Source organism: Sciurus vulgaris (genome assembly GCF_902686455.1).
Source record: "Sciurus vulgaris genome assembly, chromosome: 1".
Classification (NCBI taxonomy): Eukaryota; Metazoa; Chordata; class Mammalia; order Rodentia; family Sciuridae; genus Sciurus; species Sciurus vulgaris.
The window spans coordinates 35,643,927-35,665,653 of NC_136461.1; the positions used below are offsets into that span (position 1 = coordinate 35,643,927).

General features: G+C 44.0%; 1 protein-coding gene across 1 annotated transcript; it reads left to right on the plus strand.

Annotated features, from left to right (window-relative positions):
- The first annotated feature begins 3,478 nt into the window (after window positions 1-3,478).
- On the plus strand, window positions 3,479-12,061 carry LURAP1 (leucine rich adaptor protein 1). Its single transcript, XM_079116677.1, has 2 exons — window positions 3,479-4,070; window positions 11,494-12,061. Exons 1-2 carry the CDS (start codon window positions 3,873-3,875, stop codon window positions 12,013-12,015), a joined length of 720 nt encoding a protein of 239 aa, XP_078972803.1. The 5' UTR covers window positions 3,479-3,872; the 3' UTR covers window positions 12,016-12,061.
- Window positions 12,062-21,727: the final 9,666 nt, after the last annotated feature.

Below are 21,727 nucleotides of genomic sequence, written 5' to 3' on the forward strand. Positions count from 1 at the left end.
GGCGATGCTTAGACCCTTCTTCGCGGCTCCACAACCCCGTGGGCCGGTGGGCTGCTGGCCCAGAGCGGCCCGCACCCCGGCCTTGCCGGAGGCACCCGATTCAGGTGCGAGTCCCCACCTTGGACCAGATCACTCTGCACGCCAGGGTTAAGGGGTCTGCCGGGCTCACACGCTGCCTCTCCGCCTCAGCTGTTCCTGGGCAAGGTGTTAACCAGGCCGAGGGCATGTACAGCTTTTGGAGCAAAGAGGAATTAAAAAACAGGTTCTACTACTGTTCTGGGCACTTTACTTATACTAACTCATTCTTTTCCACAATTCAGGAGGTGGGACTATTATTATCCCCATCTTAGGTTAAGAAAATGAAGCCCAGTTTCACAAATTGCAGGAGAGCTGGAATTGAAACCCAGGAGGTCCAGCTCCAGATTCTGCTCTTAACTACTGCACTATACTGACTATAATAATTCAGAGTTGTGAAGTTTGAGATGATACACATAAACCACACAGTGGTTCTCAAGCTTTAGCTTGCATCAGAATCACTTGGAACGTTTGTTAAAACACAGAAAACTAGTTTCTCTCTCCTACCTAGAGTTTTAGATTCAACCTGGGGTAGGAGGTAGATTGGGAGATTTGGAGTTTTACTTTTTTCTTTTTCTTTCCTTTTTTTTTTTTTTTTTTTTAAGTGCGGGCACGGTACCTAGGGCCTTGCTATATCCTAAGCACACTCTCTAGACCACTGAGGTAAACCTATTCCCTGATATTGCTCCTTTTTTTCTTTCTTTCTTTCTTTCTTTTTTTTGTACTGGAGATTGAACCCGGTGGCTCTTTACCACTGAGCTACAACCCAGGTTCTTTTTATTTTTCATGAGACAGGGTCTTGCTAAATTGCTGAGTTTGGCCTCGAATTTGCCATCCTCCTGTCTCAGTCTCCCCAGTAGCTGACTTTGCAGGTTGTGCCACCACCAGGCACATTTTTGCATTTCTAACAAGATTCTAGGTGATGTGGATACTTGTTTGAAGTGATTGGGAAGCCATGGAACCATTTTAGGCAGGAGAATCATATAATCTGATTTATATTTTAAGAGAACTTTTACTGTTTTTCGGAGAATGAATTGAAAAGAGACAGAAGCCAGAACACCAACACCAGATATTTTTTTGAACTCTCCCTATTCCATCTGCCTTCTGCATATTGGGATGGTACTCCCAATATATTAACAGCGCTTGTTTTAGGAGTTGAGGCAATAGGTGATTTTTTCTAACAAATATGTATTAAAATATAAGAAAACCCAACACATTTTATTAGTATTTGAAAAAGATGTCCTTAAACTGGGTGTGGGGGTGCACACTTGTAATCCCAGATACCCAGGCAGGAGGATGGCAAGTTCAAGGCCAGTCTGAGCAATTTAGTGAGACCTTGTCAAAAAGGGGTGGTAGGCGGGGTTGGGGAGGGAGGGGTTGTGGGGGGGTGGATGGTGGGCTGGGGGGAAAATGTGCTGGGGATGTAACTCAGTGTTAGATCACTTGCCCATTATGTAGAAAGCTTTAGGTTCAATCCCCAGTACTAAATAAATGTAATCAGTCACTTGTCTGGTCAGTCTTACTTCCTAAAGAGTCTTTTATTCTGGTCTAATTGTCTCCAACTTTACAACCAGACCCTGATCCAGTGGTTGGTTTCTTGTCTTCCAACTAGTCTCCTTGACTCCAGATTTTTGCCACTCCAATCCTTTCTTCTTGCAAAATCCAGAGTAATTTTTTAAAAAGGTAAATATTCTTTCTATCTTCCTTAAAACCTTTCATAGATCAAAAATAAATACTAAGGAAAAATATGTTACTTAAAATTACAAAGATAACCATTAGATAAACTAGAAATGATGGAAATAAATAGTGCCAATGGCAGAAGGGAAATAGAATTAAATCCATATATTCAAATTTCTCTTTTTTTTTTTTTTTTCCTCTTTCCCCCTGTGGTACCTCCTGGGGTGCTCTACCACTGAACCACATCCCCACCTCCTTTCATTTTCCATTTTGTGACAAGGTCTCACTAAGTTGCTGAGACTGGGAGGATGATCTTGCTAAATTGCTAAGGCTGGCCTTGAACTTGTGATTCTCCTGTCTTAGCCTCTGGAGTAGCTCTGATTACAGGGCTGCACCACCACACCTCACATCCATATTTACCTTAATAGGAAGTCAGTAGACAGTGTTTTACATTATGAAGCAGTGGTATAAGTCTATTATTTAGAATTATGGGTGTAAGCACCAGGAAAAAAAAGTGGTTGCCTCTGGGAAGTGGGACAAGAGGTGGGAAAAGACAGGCAGGACAGGGCTCTTTTTATTTTTATTTTTTCGGTACTGAGAATGAACTCGGGGACACTTTACCACTGAGCTACATCCCCAGTCCTTTTCATTTTTTATTTTGAGACAGGGCTTCACTAAATTGTTGAGGGTCTTGCTTAAAATTGTTGAAGCTGGCCACAAACTTGAGATCCTCCTGCCTCAATCTCTGGAAGTGCTGGGATTACAGGCATTCACCACTGCAGCTGGCAGTAACCATTGTTTCATTGTAAATCCTTCTATAATCCTGGACTGGAATGACTTGGATTAAAAACTGAAACAAAGCTGGGCGCTGGGGTGCATGCCTTTAATCCCAGAGGTTCTGGGAGGCTGAGGCAGGAGCATGAAGAGTTCAAAGCCAGCCTCAGCAAAAGAGAGGCTCTAAGCAACTCAGTGAGACCCTGTTTCTAAATAAAATACAAAATAATAGGGCTGGGGATGTGGCTCAGTGGTCAAGTGTGCCTGAGTTCAATCCCCAGTACCCCTCCCAAAAAAATCCCAAGCAACAAAAAAAGCAACATAAACATTTTTCAACAACATAAAGTTTTTCATGGCTCCTCATTGCCTGTAAAGTCAAGTCCAAACACCTTAGAATCATATTCTGTAGCCTTGTTACTCAAGACTATGGCACTCAAACCACCAGGATGGACATCACCTGGGAGCTTGTTAAAAATGCAGAATCTCAGGCTCAGCCCCAAGTTCACTGAATCAATCTGCTTAATAATTAATTAGTAATAAGCATTATAATTATTAAGCATTATTAGTCATTTTATTTTATTTTTTTGAGAAGGGTGTTGTTCAGGCTGTCCTTGAACTCTTGAGCTCAAGTGATCAATCCTACTGTCTCAGCCTCAGACTAGCTGGGACAATAGGCCATTACCACAAGACCCAGCAGACCTGCATTTTAACAAGGTGGGTAGAGGATTCATACCCAGAGTAAAGCTTAGGGAGTATCTTGCTGGTAAGCAGGTGCAGAGTGAAGCCCTTCAGCTTTAATACAGGTTGCTCTCCACTGGTCAGAGCTTTACTTTCTACTCCTTCAGTCTGAATTCTAGCCAATGAGAGGTGGTGTGAATGACTAGCTAAATTCTAGCCCCTTTTTAGATCCAGCTCATTTACTCCAGTAAGCTTTCAAAATCTCTACAGCTGTCTGTTACCAGGATTCTTTGAACTCCCATATCTCTGTTTGAGGTTGTTAGTCTTCCTTCTGCAAACACTTATTAGGCACCTACTGTGTGCCTAAGCTGAATTCAGGGCTAGGGTAAGGAGAAGCGCCGAGCTCTGTGAATGCGCTTTAAGGTCCAAATTCAGGATAGCCCAGCCCCAGCTATCCAGGGCCAGAGGTTGTGTGCGCAGCACTCGAATATATATCTACACCCGGCTTCGCGCGGCTTTTCTGAGTGTTACGGCGCCCTCCTCCCACCCCCGCGCCGCGCGGGCGGGGACCCACCGGTTCCGCTCGGTATTTGCCGGTGGAGAAAGAGGACCCCCGCGAGCGGGACCCCGGCGTTTGGCTGCCCAGCCCGGTTCAGGCTTGGACCCGCATGGAGGGGACCGTGGAGTCCCAGACGCCTGACCTGCGAGACGTGGAGGGCAAGGTGGGCAGGAAGACCCCTGAAGGACTGCTTCGCGGGCTGCGAGGCGAGTGGGAGCCGGGAACCTCGGGCGCGCTGCTGCTCCCGGGGGCGCCCAGCAGAAGCCACGGCCTGGGGGACAAGATCATGGCGCTGAAGATGGAGCTGGTGAGTGTGGGCGCCACAGGCCAGGGGACAGAGTCCCCAGGGCCGAAAGGGACCTACTCAAGTCCCCAGAGTTAGGCTGGAAAGGAAGGAGTTAAAAACTCAGCACTTAACTCCTCAGGCTCCCTCCTGGATCAGTCCATAAACCCTGGGGTGGAGGTAGAGTGACGTCTATTAATTGTCCCCCAAGAATGAGTGGAGTGTTTGATGGGTCCTGAGGACTGTGCGTAGGAGGTACTAGATCTTGGAAGTTTTTTCTGCCCAATAATTAGGAGAGGAAGGCAAGGGCTGGGAAGTATTCAGAACCTCGCATTTCAAATTCAGACCCCTCCCCATAGGGTACACCTATTCTCCCAGCCCCCATTTAAGACAACCAGGTATTTTCTCCTCCTACAAACTGGGAAAGGGTTTGGCTCCTTTGAGGCCTGGAATGTTTGTGAAAATATTCAGCACAGAAGAAATTTAGGTAAGGGTATATCTGCCCTCTACGAAGTGCCTAGACGAACATCTTCCTTTCCTCAACGTCTCTCCCGTTTCACTTAAAACACTTGAAATTTATAGGATCATAGCAGAGAGTAGGAGCATCATTATTGCTGATCCTTCACCTGGACTCAGTTGCCTGCCCTGCAATCTCTAGGATACTGAATATTTGGATCTCATCTGTACCTTCTTGGGAGGAAGAGGAAACAGCAGCCCTCCCCTGTCTCCTGGAGTTGCTGATCTAGATTCAGAGCCAAGAGGGCAGCTGGGGCCCCAGCAGGCTCCCCAAAGCTCTGGTTCCGGTGAAGGGGGCGTGATTTACACCTGCTACCACTTTGCAGCCAGTTCTGAGGAACTGAGGAATTGCCAGTTGCATCCTGGCCCAGAACCAGGAGCCCAGAGCGAGTATGTCAGCTAATAAGTCTTCCTGGAGCCCCACTGTGTGCCAGCACTGCCAAGCTGCTCTGGGAGGGAGCAGAGGAATGAGGTCTTTTGAGAGCTCCCAGACCAGCCAGGGCTCTCACCCACTGGGAGAAAACAAGCTTGGAGATCCTGGTGGGTGGAGCAGTCAGGAGTTCCCTGGGGGCAGGACTTGAATACCAAGTGTGCACTTGGCCTTGAAGGTTGGAGGTGGGTGCCAAATTCTCCAGAGCAGGGCTGGGACTGTATTCACTTCAAGGAGTGCCTAACTTTGCCTCATTGTACAAACTTTAGCTCAAGTCCAGAAAGATAGGCATCATGCTGAATGCCTTCCTGATATTCTCTCTCCTTTTTTCTTTTCTTTTCTTTTTTTAATTGGTACTGGGAATTGAACCTAGGGACCTTTACCACTGACCTTTTTATTTTGAGACAGGATCTGGCTAAGTTGCTTAGGGCCTCGTTAAATTGCTGAGGCTGGTCTCAAACTTGGAATCATCCTGCCTCAGCTTCCAGAATTGCTATAACACAACTTAGGGCTTTGCATATGGGAGGCAATTACTCTTACCACAGAGCTACGTCCCCAGCCCTTTTTATTTTTTATTTTGAGTCAGGGTCTTGCTAGGTGCCCAGGCTGGCCTGGAACTTGTGACTCTCCTGCCACAGCCTCCTAAATAGATAGGGTTACAGATTTGTGCCACCGCATCTGGTTTACATGATGTTCTCTCAGTCTTCATGGCAGCCTTGTTAGATAAGTGATATTTTATAGATGAGGCACAGAGAGGTTAAGTAATTGCCCAAAGTCATACAAAAATAAAAACCAAAGCTAGGATTTGAACCCAGATCATCTGACCACATTTTATATCTTAACCATTGAGACCTGCCTTGTACCAGACACTTTAAGCACATCTTGTGTTATTGAAATGAGAAAAGTAGTCATTGTTTCCCCATGCTTGCAGATATTTAAGGGCTTGCCTGGACTCACACAGGGAATCTGGAACCACACCTCATTTCTCTGCTTCTCACTCTTTTCCGACTTGGTGAAGACTACCAGATTATGAACTTTAAGGTGGTACATTTAACTTGTTGATTTGTCTCTCGGTGTTTTTGACCCACCTGGCCTGGGGCCTAAGGCTGCCCATGGTTGGGACAGGGGAGGGAGCCTTTTGGGGGCCAGAACAAGGAGGGGATCCCTCGCCCTTTCCTTTCTCCCTCTTTCAGGCCAGGATGTTATTGATCTCTTCAGGCATTCTGCCCTGCCCACTGGTTGTGCCCAGGAAGGACAAGGGGCAGAGCAGGGGATTTCCCTTGGTGTCACTGGAGTCAGGATTGGTCCAAACCCTTTACGAACTGTTCTTCATTTGCCCCTCTCCCTCTCTCCTTGTACGGAGAGGGGCAGGCCTGCCCTTGAGGCCGAGGTCAGTCCTGCCTGTGGGCCTTCCCACTCCTGCTTAGCTGCCCTAGACAGAGGCTGAGTGAAGAGCTAGAGTCTGGGATTTGTGGGAATGGGAAACAATGGCCAACTCCCCTCCTCACTTCTCCCACCCAAATAACTGTTGTTATGACAACCCACCTCCACAGAGCAGTTTGTGGAAAAGCTTCAGGCAGGGAAGGGGAAGGCATGGGTTCAAGTCTTGGTTCTGTTCCTGAGTCATTTTGTGATCTTGAGCAAGGCCCTGTCTCTCTCATGGCCCTAGTATTTCTGTCTCTTGGAGGGGGAAGTAGGGGAGAATGGTGGAACTAGATGATTTGCAAGAGCCTTTCTAGTAACAATAATCTGAGAATCTCAATTCCCCACCTGGGAGCTAACACTTAGGCTGAGCAATGAGGGAGCCATACCTGGGACTTTGGGCCTGGGCAGAAAGTCTGATATGCATATGGGGAGGGTTGGGAGACTTGAATTCCCCTGGGAGAGAGTGAGTTCCGGTAGCCTCTAAAACTGCATCTCTCCTGAGCTGATATTCCCTGCTATTTCCAAAGAGATGGTATGAAATGACTTTCTTTTTCTGGCGAGAAAGCCTTGCTTTCTTCTATTTTGGGGAGTGATGTTGTCACAGTCAGGGAATCCCACTGTCACAAGATTATAGAATCTGGTCCTTAGATTCATTTCACAGCAGCACAGTACCACCTAGTCCCCTGAATTCTGGGGACCATCAGAGGGGTCAGATAGTAGAGGAAAGAGGATCACAGGACTGAGTGTGACCTACCCGACACTAGGGAGAGTGCCAGAAATGAATTGGGCAGGACTTGCTCTCAGAAGAGCTCACAATCTGCGTTAGGGAAGAAGGGAAACAGACAACTCTAGTACAGGATGAGAAGTGCTGCTGGAACCCAGGGAGAACCTCCTGGAAGTCTTGATCGTGGAGTAACATGGGTTTCTGCCACTTGGAATTGGAGGGGGTATATCCTGTAGTTGGAATGCTTCTCTCCACATTTTTGTCTGGCTAAGTCTACCTCCTACCTAACCTTCAAGTCTCATCTGACATCCATTATCTAGGAAGCATTTCCGGCCTCCCTCCATTGAGTTATGGCACTAACTTAACAGCCCTCTGTGTCACATTGTTTCCTACAGCATTTGTCACACTGACTTTGTGGGGCAGGGTATTGAGGATTAAACCCACTCTACCTTTGAGCTACATCGCCAGCTCTTTTTTATTTTTTTTTTGAGACAGGATCTCACTAAGTTACTGATGCTGGCCTCAAAGTTTTGATCCTCCAGCCTCAGCCTCCTGAGTCCCTGGGATTACACGCATGTACCATCATGCCCAGCTTGTCACACTGAATTTTAAGGTCTTGCTTCATTGTCTTATCTAACCCACAAGACTGAACCCTCTGGGGTCAAGAAATGGTGGCTTTTCTCCTTTGTCTAACACAGTGCCACACCTGCAAGAAACATTCAATAAATATTTGTCCTGTGACAGATTAATTTTTTTCTTGAGGAAGGGCAAGGTAAACTTCCTAGAGGAGGAGGCATTTGAGATTATCCTTGAAGACTGAGCAAAGTCAGTCAGGAGGGCAGACTCAACACATTCACTTACCTCCATCGATTCCTGAAATTCCATGAAAGAGCCAGTAGAAAGATTATTTTAAAAAGGCATGAGGCCATTATAACATTATGACAATGAGAATAAAGGGAGAAGGTGATAGGAACAAAAGTTTGGAAGCTCATAAAGCAGAAGAAAAGTGGTAACTAACTCAGACCTCAAAAAAACTGAATCCTAAAGAATAAAAGATATATATATATATAATATATATATATATATATCTTTTTCTTTTTTTTTATTTTTTAAAAGCAAGCTGAATCCCAGGCTAGCAGTAGGGCAGACTGAAAAGCAACCCATTTTGCACTAAAAAACTCTCAAAGAATTGGTGCAATGGTACACACATGTAATCCCAGTGACTCACTTGTGGAGGCAGAAGTAGGGGGTGGTCACAGTTGGAGGCCAGCCTGGACAACTTAGCAAGACTCTGTCTCAAAAAATTAAAAGGTCTGGTGATGGGCTGGGATTCTGGCTCAGTTGTAGAGTGCTTGCCGAGCACGTGTGAGGCATTGGGTTAGATCCTCAGCACTACATAAAAATAAATAAATAAAAATAAAGGTATTGAGTCCATCTGTAACTAAAAATATATATTTTTAAAAAGGTGTAGTCAGTTGATAGAGTGCTTGCCTTGCAAGCACAAGGCCCTGGGTTCAATCCCCAGCACCACCAAAACAACAACAACAACAAAACAGTGTGGTGATATAGCTCAGTGCTAAAGTGCTCAAAGATTTAATCCTCAGTACTAAAAAAAACCCAAAAAAACAAAGAAATGCAAAACAAAATAAACAAAAAACTCTCAAAGGTCTTAGGAGTTGAAGCACCAGGTATTTCTGGACCTTGGAACACAAGAGGTGCTGAAAACAAAAGGATTGCTTAAGTGTCTGTTTAAGACTGATATTCTAAGATCATTCCCCCGCCTCTCACTGTGTGACCAGGTGTTACCTACTCCTTTATCTAGCAGAGGTTGGAGATAGAAGAGTAGAATTGAAGGGAGGGAGGAAGGGAGAAAAGGGAAGGAAGAAAGAATTGCAGAAGAAAACACAGCATGGGAAGTATTTTTGGTATGAGGACTTAATTTATATATATATATATATAATATTTATTTATTTAGGTGCTGGCATTGAATGCAGGACCTCAGGCATTCTGGATAATCACTATACCACTGAGTTACATCCCCAGCCTCTAGTGTGAGGACTTTTGTTTAGTGCATTTGGTTTGGATATGAACTAGGACTGTTGTTTTCACTGTTAATATATTTGTCCACATTATGAAAGAATTAAAGATGATCTTCTTTATCTTATGTCTTTAATAATCTATACAATCTCATATCTCAGTTATTTATGTCCATCTCATACCTTATTAGGACTATAAACTTCTCTTAAGCAGTAACAATTAGACTTTTAAAATGAAACACAAAAAAATCATAAGACAGTGGAACAATGTCTTAAATCTCAAGGAAAAATTATTTTCAACCTAGAATTCTATACCCAGCCAAATTACCAATGCTGCAAGTCTAGAATAATAACATTTTAAAACATGTAAAGCTTCAATCTCTAGATGCAAGAGTACCACTCATCCAAATGAAGTAGTAAATCAAGAAAGAAGATATGGGTGGAATCTAAGAAACAAGGGATCCAACTCAGGAAAGGCAAAGGGAATCCAAGATAATAGTGAAGAGAGATTCTTAGAGGACAGTTGTGCAGCAGAGATACATTGAAATAGATTGGAAGGCTTCTAAAGAGATGCCTCTAGCCAGGCACAGTGGCACACATCTGTAATCCTAGAAACTCAGGAGGCTGATGCAGGAGGATCACAAATTCCACACAGTCCTGGGTGTCTCAAAGAAAAGATTGCTTAGTGGTAAAACGCTCCTGTGTTCAAGCCTCAATACTGAGTGTAAGGGTGAGGGTGAGATAGGTCTAGAAGATGGAATAGATAGGTCATCTCATGTGATGTGTTTGAAAACCTTGAAAGGAAAGTTCAGATAATTGGGAAAAATCTGGGAACGACCTATTGATAACTATACAGCATACTAGGCAATAATTCTAAGGAAAGCACAAAGTTGTAAGAAATAAAAACTAACTATGGTAAAGTACATAGCTTGGCTATAAATAGCACTTCCATATCCTAATAAGGTAATTGTATTGCCTATTGGGAGAATGAGGAGGTGGGAAGGGTGTCTCCATAGCAGAGGAGTGGGGAGTGGGTGAAAGTTAAATCCTTCTTATAACGTGGGAAATAAATGGAAAAAGCTCAAAATTTTAAAATCAAGAAGTTGCAATATAAGCATGTGATTTGGAGGCTAGGCTGAGGCAGTAGGATCACAAATTCCAGGCCAGTCTCAGGAATTTAGGGAGGCCCTAAGCAACTTAGAGACCCTGTCAAAGAAAAGGTGGGGGGGCTGGGGATGTAGGTAAGTGGCAAAGTGCCCCTGTGTTCGTTCAATCCCAGTACCAAAAATAAAAAAAATAAGTCTCATATAATTGTTTGCTTCTTTACAAGCATCTATCAATTTGATTAAAAGTGAAACTAAATAAAAGTAAAAAAACATGTTGTGGCAGGACCTTGGGTCTGTAGAGAAGTATGCTGGAGGGGAAACTAGAAAGATGAGCAAGAACCATATCACCATAGGATTTTGAATGCTAGCTGCTAAAATGTTTAGATTTCATTCTCTATGAGCAATGCAAAGCCAGTAAATCCCTCTTGAGTAGGGGAGGGACAGGTTCAGACTTGTGCTTGGAGAAGGTATTTTAGTGCATCTGAACTGAGGGGGACCCTGGAGATTACCCAGCAAATCAGACTTATTTCCAGTACAGACAGGGAGACTGGTTGGTGTTAGGTGAATGGAAACCCTGAAACCCAGCCAGTAGGATGATGATCCTTTTTAAGGGGCCAACCCTTTGTCTTCTTTGGCTTGTTTTTAAGTTTTTCTGGTGAATATGGACCAGTTCAATAGACTAAATGCCCAAAATATGAAGTTCTAGCCCACCAATCTATAATTTGATTGGATTTTAGTGTTTAACACTTACTAAGACCTTACTTTGTGCACGGCACTGGGCTCTCAGTATGTAATAGCATTTCAGAATCTTCATAGCCACTCTGTGAGATGAGTGATTTAGCCCTGTCTGCAGTCAAGGAAACTGAGACTCAGAGAAGATAAGGTAGCTGCCCACAATCACATATATCATCAGTAGTAGAGCCAGAAATTGTGTGTGTGTGTATGTGTGTGTGTGTGTTTCTGGGGAACTAACCCATGGCCTTGTATATGCTAGGTGGTACTCTACCACTGACCTCCATCTCCAACCTGAGCTGAAATTTTAAATTGCTGACTGATCATTTGCTTCTAAAGCCCACCCTCCCCATTCTTGTATTTCCATGCTTCTTAAAATTGAAGCACATTTGGTTGGCCACAAAGTAGGGGTCTCTGGAAACACTGTGGAAGCCTATTCCCCAGAACCTGTAACTAATTCCTTCTTCCACTCCCCCAGGCTTACCTGCGAGCTATTGATGTGAAGATCCTGCAGCAGCTGGTGACCTTGAACGAGGGCATTGAGGCAGTGCGTTGGCTGTTGGAGGAGCGGGGGACACTGACCAGTCACTGCAGTAGCCTCACCAGCAGCCAATATAGCCTGACGGGCGGGAGCCCAGGCCGTTCAAGGCGGGGCAGCTGGGACAGCCTGCCAGATACCAGTTCTACTGACCGGCTGGACAGTGTCTCTATTGGCAGCTTCTTGGACACCGTGGCCCCCAGGGAGCTGGATGAACAGGGTCCCCCAGGGGCTCCCTGTCCTGAGATTGACTGGACAAAAGTTATACCTGGCGAGGAAAGGGCCAGGACTGAGGTGGACCTGACAGCCACCAGGCTAGGGAGCTTAAGGGCTGTGAGGAAGCCTCCAGGTGAGGGGCTCCAAGGTGGACCATTGGACCCACCAGAGGATGAAAGTGCCAAGCTGGACTTTGAGGCCCACTGGTACTGGGGACAGTGCCAGGATGATGTGACCTTCTTGTAACAACTTCCCCAAACTTTTGGACTCCTATAGATCTTTCCTCCCTTGGCCCTGGCCTCCAACAAAATTTATTCTCCATCTGTCAAGGAGTTGAAATAGGATGCACTGAAAATCAGTTACCATGAAAACCTGGCTCACCATTCCTCCTGTCCTAGGGAGTCTCTACCTTTATTCCTCAATTATCAGGTCCCTAGAGCTATTTCCATAGACAGTTTAACTCCAGAGACTTGGTGGGTATGTCCTGGTGTGAGGGTATTTCTATCCCTTCCCTCTGGCCCCAACCCCCAGGTAGGGATTTATGACCCATAGGAGATAGGGATGTAATTACTTCATTCAAAGTCTAGAAGTCTTGCCTCCTCTTGGCCAAGATGGAAGACTGAGACATTCAGGGCCAACTCTGCATGGATTAGCCCTCCCAGAAGCCTTGGGAGTTGGTAGACTCACCCCTTCTTACCTGCTGAATGATGTCATTTCCTGCTAGGATGTACTAACCTTTTGTCTGTCTCAGTCCTTGGATGGTCCATATAAGGGTGTCTGAGCCTCTGCTGCTAGTGAGACCATATCACTTAATAGCCTTACCATTACTTATGTGAATGGCAACACATCACCCCTCCTGGCAGCAAAGTTTCTCGCTGGTGGATGTTTGTGCTACTTTTTGGAAGGTTCTTACTTTCCAAACAGGGAATTCTCATTTTGCCCTAGGGGGGGTCTCACCCTCTGTGTCTACATCCCTGTCTGGTGTCAACACTTTCATCCCTGTGCTTTTAGGGAGAGAAACTGTCAGGGCCTCCGCCTAAGGCTCTGAGTTGGCTTGGTCCACTCGGCCACAGACCCGTTTTACCCCATCCCTGGGCTGCCCCATTCTAATTCTGACTCCATATCTGCCCCAGGAGGTTCAGTTTCTGTGTCTCCACACCTTCTTAGTTTTCCTTTTCAGGCCTCAGGCCTTCTCACCCACTGTTGTTGGGAGCTGGGGAGAGAAGCTTGAGGCCTCAGGGTTCTGGGGTTAAACCAGAATCTTGGATGTTGGGGAGGTGTTATCTTCTCTGACTGTAATTGCCCTTCCCCCACCCGGTCCAGCCTTCCACCATTGGTCACAAGGATGCCTGCCTGAGGTTGGGATACAAGGAATCCCCTTGTCTGGGCCACAATGTGGGTGTGTGGCAGGAACAGACAGAGGCTCTTTGGTCTCCAGGCCCCATCTTGGGAGGAGAGCGAGAGCAAGGGAAGGTCTTCCTTCCTCCCTCCCTTAGAGCAAGCCCCCTCTACTCTTGAACCTGAGGAGGGAGCAGGGGACTGACCCTGGGGCTCATCTCAGGACCCAAGCTAATTACACCAAAGAAGGAAGCTGCCAACCTGGGGCTCAGAGAGGCTACAGGCCCAGAGGCTGGTGGGGATAAGGACTATGAGTGATGTCAGAATGAATTCTTGGAGATTAACCCTTTGGACCCCAGGATACTGCCCCATATGTTGGCCCCTGTCTTTTGTGGGCCCTGAAATTAAGATTACTGGAGGGGAATAAAAGAGGATTTGGGGATATTCAGCGTACCTTCCTGAGTTGAAGGAGTCTTCACCAAGTCCTGAAATAACTCCTGCCATTTCTCTATTATTCAGTTTTTGTTAGGGAAGGGAAGGAAGCCAAGTCTCTATTTCCCTTAAACTCCTCAGGTGTTGTTCTGCAACTCCCACCCCCATCTTTCATGGCTATCCTCTAAAGACCCTCCTCCTCCCATCCCCTCAAAGTGAAAGCAGTATCCAGTGTATCCTCTCAGCCTTTTCTCTTCAGCCTATCAGACCTCTTTACTGCTTCTGACCCTTCTAGACTGGGAATTCCAATACCCTATTCCATAGCCATTTTATTGTGTGCCCTTAAGTAACCAGAGTAACCACACTTCCTTATGGAAGTCATTGTATTCCTTTTTCCTTTTTTTTTTTTTTTGGTGCTGGGAATTGAAGTCGGAGTCACCTGTGTGCTAGGAACTGAGCTACATTCCTAGCCCCTTTGTATTCCTTTGAGTCTCACTTCATAGCGGCTAACAACTTCTGAACTGAAGAGGTTGCCTGCCCCCTTATGGCCATTATGCACCATTGCCAGGGCTGCTGGGTGGAACCTCCAAGCTCAAATACAGCCTTCCAGAAGACCAGCCCCCTCAGTGCACAGACAGGCTGGGGAGTCAGGCCTAGAGAAGATGTAGATTTGCCCAGCATTACCCTTTGTGAAACTGTGGCAATGCCTAGGTTAGAAAACCCAGATTGCAGGCTGGGGAGATAGCTCAGTCAGTAGAGTCTTGTGTTGCAAGCACAAGTCCCTGAGTTCGATCCCCAGCACCACAGAGGGAAAAAAAAAAAACAGATTGCCTGCCTACATGCCGACAGTTCCATCCCGAAGTCACAGTGTTCCTCATCAACACCCCTAAAGCCCAAAGGAACTGAGAGCAATTTTCCCCAGTTATAATGTTTGATCCTATAAGAGCCCACCCTAAAGAAAGCATCTCCCTGTATTTAGAGGAAGAGCTGCAGTCTCTAGAAAGAGAAGCTTGGGCCTGGACATTAGATAGGAGGAAAGTCAGTCCCAGACCAATTATGAAAACTAGGACCAGATATTGGGGGGGGCAGAGTTCAGCATTTCAAACCTGGAGGTTAGAAGTGAGGCTGGTGTAGGGAGCTGTGAAATTAGGAAAAACACTTGGATCTTGCATAGGTTGTGGTGGACCACAGGGCAGGGTATTATAGATCCGTTGGATAGGCACCTGAGAGTGTTGAAATGTTGGAGAGTTGAGACAAGCGAGGCTGCCTGGGTAGTCCAGGTAGGTCTGGGCATCCTATCTGAATAGTCCAGGTAAGTCTGGGCATCCTGTGTTAATACCTTAGACTCCAGTTCCCTACTAGAGAAAAGAACCCCACTGGTCCTTCCTGTTTCTAGACTAGCTGTGTGAAGCTCAACTGTTCTATTAGCTTATACTTTCCTGGATTACAGGGAGGAACTATTTGGGTCCTCAAAGGCGAAGTGAGGGAAAAGGTGAGGGTTGTATACCAGAGAGTGAGCTGGGCACGGTGGTGCATGCCTGTAATCCCAGCAACTCAGGAGGCCTCAGGAGGCTGACACAGGATTGTAAGTTTAAAACCAATCTCAGCAACTTAGTGAGACCCTGTCTCAAAATTTAAAAAGATTAGGGAGGTGTGGCTCAGTAGTTACATACCTCTGGATTCAATCCCCAGTACCAAAAAAAAAAAAAAAAAAGGAAAATAGGCTCTCTAAAGTATGAGTAGTAGGAGCATCGGAGCATATACTATCCTTCAAGTACTCAGGGGGCCTTTTGCCAGGGCTCAGGGTAAAGGTAGAGATGAAACTGCTCATGACATCTACAGAGAGCACCTGGGAGGGAAAGGGGTGGTGCTGTCCAGAATGGGTCCACCAAGAGAACATGAGACCATGTGAGTGGACAGGTGTGAAGGCCTGTGCGTAGGCGTGGGTAGAGAGGTTGAGCACCAAGCTGACTGAAAGCTCTATGGCAGCTTTGATGACAAATGCTCTGGGTTACAGTGGACACGAGCTATTTGTGTGTTTGCATGCACTGGGTATTGAGTTATACCTGGGTATTGAGTACACCTGTTCAGTGAATGGAGGAATGAATGTGTGTAAATCCACAAGGAATGTGGCTTTTAAAACTAAAGCTAATCAGTTGTTTAGGTAATTTTAAACATTATTCTATTTAATTCTTAGCAACCCTATAAACAGTACAGTGTTAACAATGTCTTGTTGCTTAGAAATATGCTCAAAGTCAGATATGTAACAAATGAGTTGTAATATAAACCTGGGTCAGTATCACTACAGAGGCTTCTAGGAACTCTTCTCTGATTTCCTATCTGAACCTCCACACTTTACTCTTAGGAGAATAATTAGTGCTGCCCAATAGCAAAGGCAGTGTATTAGTTTCCTGTTGCTGTAATGAATTACCACAAGTTTAATGGCTTAAAAAACATATCTGTAATCAAAGTGACTCAGGCTGAGGCAGGAGGGCCACAAGTTTGAGATCCTAAGCAACTTGGTGAGACCCTGTCTCAAAAAAAAAAAAAAAAAGACTGAGGATATAGCTCAGTGATAGTGTCCCTGGGTTCAATCCCCAGTACAAAAAAAAAAAAAAAAAAAAAAAAAAAAGAAATAAAGAAAGAAAAACACCATATCATTTTACAGTTCTAGAGGTCAGAAATTTGAAATCAGATGCCCTGAGTTATAATCAAAGTGTTGATAGGCCCACTTTCCTTTTAGAAACTAGGGGAGAGTCTACTTGTATTTCCAGCTTCTAGAGGGTTGCCTGCATTTCTTGGTTCATGGGTGCTTTCTCCATATTCAAGACTGGCTCATAGCATCTTTCTCTTCTCCATGTGCTTCCATCCCTACTTCCCTCCTCCTAGTTCTACTGTCCTTTTCTTATGAGGATTACATTGTGATTTTGTGTCCTTGTGATTACTTCAGCAATTTCAAGCTCCTTAATTTAATCATATGTTCCCTTTTGCCATTTAAGATAAATATTCATAGGTTCTAGAGATTAGGAAGTGCACATCTTTGAGAGAATGGCTGTTACCCAGCCTGCCATAGGCAGGGATGGAGGGCAGGCAGAAGAATGCACGTCAGTCTGCGCCCTAGGTAGGGTATCTCTTGTATGTGTGCTCACACACACTCTCTCTCTCCCCGCCGCCCCCAGCCCCCAGGAATTGAACCCAAGAGCACTGAACCACTGAACCACATCCCCAGCCCTTTTAATTTTTTATTTAGAGACAGGGCATTGCTTTGAACTTGCTATCCTCCTGCCTTAGCCTCCTGAGCCACCTGGGATTACAGGCGCCTGCCACCATGTCCAGCAGCACTGTCTTCTCTCCAGGACCATGTTAGCTCCTGCTCCTCCAGGCATGAGATAATTACACTCCCAATGAACTAACCTGGGTCCTAAGTAGGGTAGATTATCTCCATTTTAAATTATTTTTCAATCTTCAATAGTTTCTTTTTCTTTTTTTTTTTTGCAGTGCTGGGGATTGAACCCCAGACTTCCCACATGGTAGGCAAACTCTACACTGAGTTATACCCCCAGCTCTTATTCCTTAATAGTTAAGCTGGGCTCCTCAGAGCATGGTGAATTCTCATCGTCAGTTAATACCAGGCGCCTTCTTTTCATTTTCTTTTTTCTGGTACTGGAGACTGAACTCAGGGCCTCATGCATACTAGGCAAAGCACTCTACCACTGAGCTTTATCCCACCCCTTTTTCATTTTGAGATAGAGTCTCACTGAGTCATCTAGACTGACCTCAAATTTAGGATCCTACTACCTTAGCCTCCTGGATAGCTGGGATTATAAGTGTGCGCCACTGTGCTCAGCTCCCTTTCTTGTTTTCTTCTGATCCCTGATCCCTTTGCTTGTTCCTCTCCCTGACATAGGCATACACAAATGTGGCAGTGTGTTTGGATATGTATGTATCTTTAAATATATGTAGTTATATGCTTACATGTTTTAAAATATATGAATGATATCTTAAACAGTAAGCTAGCTTCTATAATAAATTATACCCATATCTCAGTGACTTAACAAAGTAAGGATTTATTTTTCACTTATTCCACATAGCACAGGTATTCCTAGCCTGACAGAGCTCCTCCCTGTCCATGTCAGGTCCAAGGCTACTTCTGTTTTCAGACGTTGAGTTCAGTCCCTGCATTCTGAAATTCCCCATCAGCTTTTCACCAGGTGGTTTTATCATCTATTGATGATCATTCTATAAATTGGTTATGTCACTAGGTATTATATAACTGTGATTTACTAATACTGCTATTTCATTTCCATTTATTAGCTCTAATTCTGTACAAAAAAACTTTTCACAACCTCTAGGTCCATTTGGCTACCCTGAAATAAAGTTCATACCGGAATGGAAAGATGAAAGCTTAAATCTCTTCCCATTCTTAATTTCAAAGTTGTAAGTTGATGTCCTAGCAACTTGGCATTTGATAATTTTGTTTTGTTTTACTCTCTCCCTTTTTAAGAATTACTATTACAAACCTGTAAGTTGTTATATACCTAAAGTCTTTTAATCATTTGCAATCCCTTTTTGTTTTATAGTATATAAAATATCAAATTTGGGACTAGGGGAGTAGCTCAATGGTACAGTGTTTGTTTGCTTATCATACTCGCATGTGTGTGGGGCCCTGGCACCATGAATAAAGGAATAAACCTGGGATCCTAGCATCATAAATAAATAAATAAGCATATACAAAAGTAGAAACCATACCTGTTATTCCAGTGGCTCCCGAGGCTGAGGCAGGAGGATTACCAGTTCAAAGCCAGCTCAGCAAAGGCAAGGCACTAAGCAACTCGGTGAGACCCGTCTCTAAATAAAATATAAAAAAGGGCTGGGGAATGTGGTTCAGTGGTTGAATGCCCGAGTTCAATCCGTGGTACCAAAAAAAAGGCATATACAAAAGTAGAGTAAATAGCTGGGTGCAGTGACTCAGCAATTTGAGAGGCTAAAGCAGGAGGATTGTACATCCTGAGGCCACTCTCAGCAATTTAGTGAGACACTGTCTCAAAATGAAAATAAAAAGGCTTGGAATGTAGCTCTGTGGTAAAGTGCCCCTGGGTTCAATCCCCAAACCCCAGTGATGCAGGTTTTTTTTTTTTTTTTTTTTTTAATTTTCTTTTCTTTTTAGCCCAAGATCACTCCCTTTTTTTTTGCTGGGGCAGCGACTAGGGATTGAACCCATGGATGCTTAACCACTAAGCCACATCCCTTTTTTATTTTGAAACAGCGTCTTGCTAAGTTGCTTAGGGCCTCACTAGTTACTGAGGCTGGTCTTGAACTTGTGATCCTTTTATCTCAATCTCCCAACTTGCTGACGTTATAAGCATGCACCACCATGCCCAGCTAGACAAAGTTTCTTTATATTGCCTAGACTGACGTTGTACTTGTGAGCATGATCCAGTTCTAATTGTTCTGTGTCCCCGGTATTTCCTGCAAATTGGTAGCAGGATCCATAAGCTGAATCAGACTTAGAACTGATCACTTTTACAAGATAATAATTAAGAAGAATATGAAAAAAAAAAATCATATGAATCTAATTGTCTCTGGTTTTTTAGGTGATGATGCTTATTGCTATTAATTAATTGGAGATTGCAAAATGATGCCTTTATTTCTATAACCTTTTATGGATTAGTTAAAATATTTTTATTTATTTATCTTTCAGTGCTAGGAATTGAATCCAGGGTCTTGAGAATGCTTGCCAAATGTTCTACCACTGAGCTTCATACCCAGACTCTGAAGTACTTTTATAAAGAGAAGTTTACTCTCATCTACTATTTGGTTTCTTTTTTTTTTTTTTATTAAAATATTTTTTATTTTTACAGACACATTTTGATTCATTGTATACAAATGGGGTACAAGTTTTCATTTCTATGGTTGTACACAATATAGATTCACACCATTCATGTAATCATACATGTACATAGGGTAATACTGTCTGTTTCATTCTACTGTTTTTCCATCCCCACCCCCTCCCACCCCCTTTTCCTCTACACCGTCCAAAGTTCCTTTGTTCTTCTCTTCCCCCCACCACTCCCCATCATTATATATTGTCATGCACTTATCAGAGAAAACATTCAGCCTTTGGTTTTTTGGACTTGGCTTATTTCACTTAGCATGGTATTTTCCAACTTCATCCATTTACCAGCAAATGCCATAATTTTATTCTTCTTTGTGGATGAGTAATATTCCATTGTGTATATATTCCATTCGTCAATTACTATTTTTTTTTTTTTTTTTTTTGCAGTGCTGGGGATTGAACCCAGGGCCTTGTGCTTGCGAGGCAGGCACTCTACCAACTGAGCTATATCCCCAGCCCTCTTAGTTCTTTCATGAAGTCATCAAAGCCTTTGCTGTCCACCAGGTGCCATCTTCCTTCCAGCTGCTGAATGATGGTCATGGTGGGCCTGGGCGGGCTGGTGTGTACAGCAAGGGGAGTGACTCAGACACAGGCAGTGTGCTGTCACTCCTATCATTCTTAAAGATAGCTATTTAAAAAGTATGTCACTGGGGGCTGGGGTTGCGGCTCAGTGGTTACAGCACTTGCCTGGCATGTGTGAGGTACTGGGTTTCAATCCTTGGCACCACATATAAATAAATGAATAAAAAAATCGAGTCAATATTTAAAAAAAATACAAAATAAATAAAGAGTATATCATTATGGGGCCAGTGATGTGGCTCAGTGGTAGAGTACTTGCCTGGTATCTGTGAAGCCTTAGGTTCAATCCCCAGCACCATACACACAAAAGTTTATCATTGTGAACTTGTGAGTTTATATATATATATATATATATATATATATATATATATATATATAATAGATTTCAGTCACTTAATTATCATTATTGCCAGGTGCAGTGGTGCAAGCCTGTAACTCTAGTTACTCAGGAGGTTGAGGCAAGAGGATTCCAAATTTGAGGCCAACCTTGGCAACTTGGCTTGCCAAGATCCTGTCTCTAAAATATAAATGTCTGGGAATGTGGTTTAGTGTGAGAGGCCTATTGGGTTCAATTCCCCATGTGAGGAAAAAAGAAAAAAGAATTGTCAATATTTAAGAGTAAACTGCCAGCAACACCTGTAATCCCAGCAGCTCAGGAGGCTGAGGCAGGAGGATCAAGAGTTCAAAGCCAGCCTCAGCAACAGTGAGGCACTGTTTCTAAATAAAATCCAAAAACAAAAATAAAAATAAACAGCTGGGGGTGTAGCTCAGTGATTGAGAGCCGGAGTTCAATCCCTGGTACTCACCTCCCCACCCCCCCCAAAAAAGAGTCAACTGCTGCAACTTTGATAGAGTTAGATCAAGTTATTCTTGAGTTCTTTCAACCTTATTTAGTCATTTCTGATCATGTTCCTTGCTGTTTGTTAAAAAGATACTCCCCTGTCATCCTGGATACAGATTTGACTTCCTTTTCCTTTCCTTCCTTCTTTTCCCTTCTTCCTTGCCTTCCTTTACATTTTGAGACAGGTCTTTTGTTTCCCAGGCTGATCTCAAATTTGTGAACTCAAGTCATCCTCCTGCTTCAGCCTCCTGAATTGCTGGGACTTAAGGCACACCCTTCCACACCTGACTTTGGACACATAATTGAATCATCCATAGTTCTAAGAAGGCTTGAAGGTTTTATTTCAGTTTGGTTTTTGGTACTGGGGATTGAACCCAGGGGCACTCAACTGCTGAGCCACATCTCCAGCTCTTTGTTATATTTTATTTAGAGAGAGGGTCTCGCTAAGTTGCTTAGGCTGGCTTTGAACTTGTGATTCTCCTGCCTCAGCTTCCCCAATTGTTGGGATTCCAGGCGTGCGCCACCGTGCCTGGCCAAAGCTTGAGTTTTATAAGTGATAAATTATATTTCAACACCACAGCGAGGCCTTTTCAGTGAACAAAGCTAAGTGATTATGTGTATGTACATACAAATATACATTTATGTATACATACCTACCTATGATAAAATAACTGATGAATAAATATTGATATTTTCAATTCTAATTGAAATTCAAGATTGCTGGCATATACAAGTTCCAGGGTTCAATATCCAACACAGAAAAACAAAACAAATTCAAGGTTAATCACATTTTTACTTAATCACTTTTCTAGTTTCTTTCATCCGTATCAAGAATCCTAGTTTTCAGCGACAGAAAAAAATGATAGAAAATT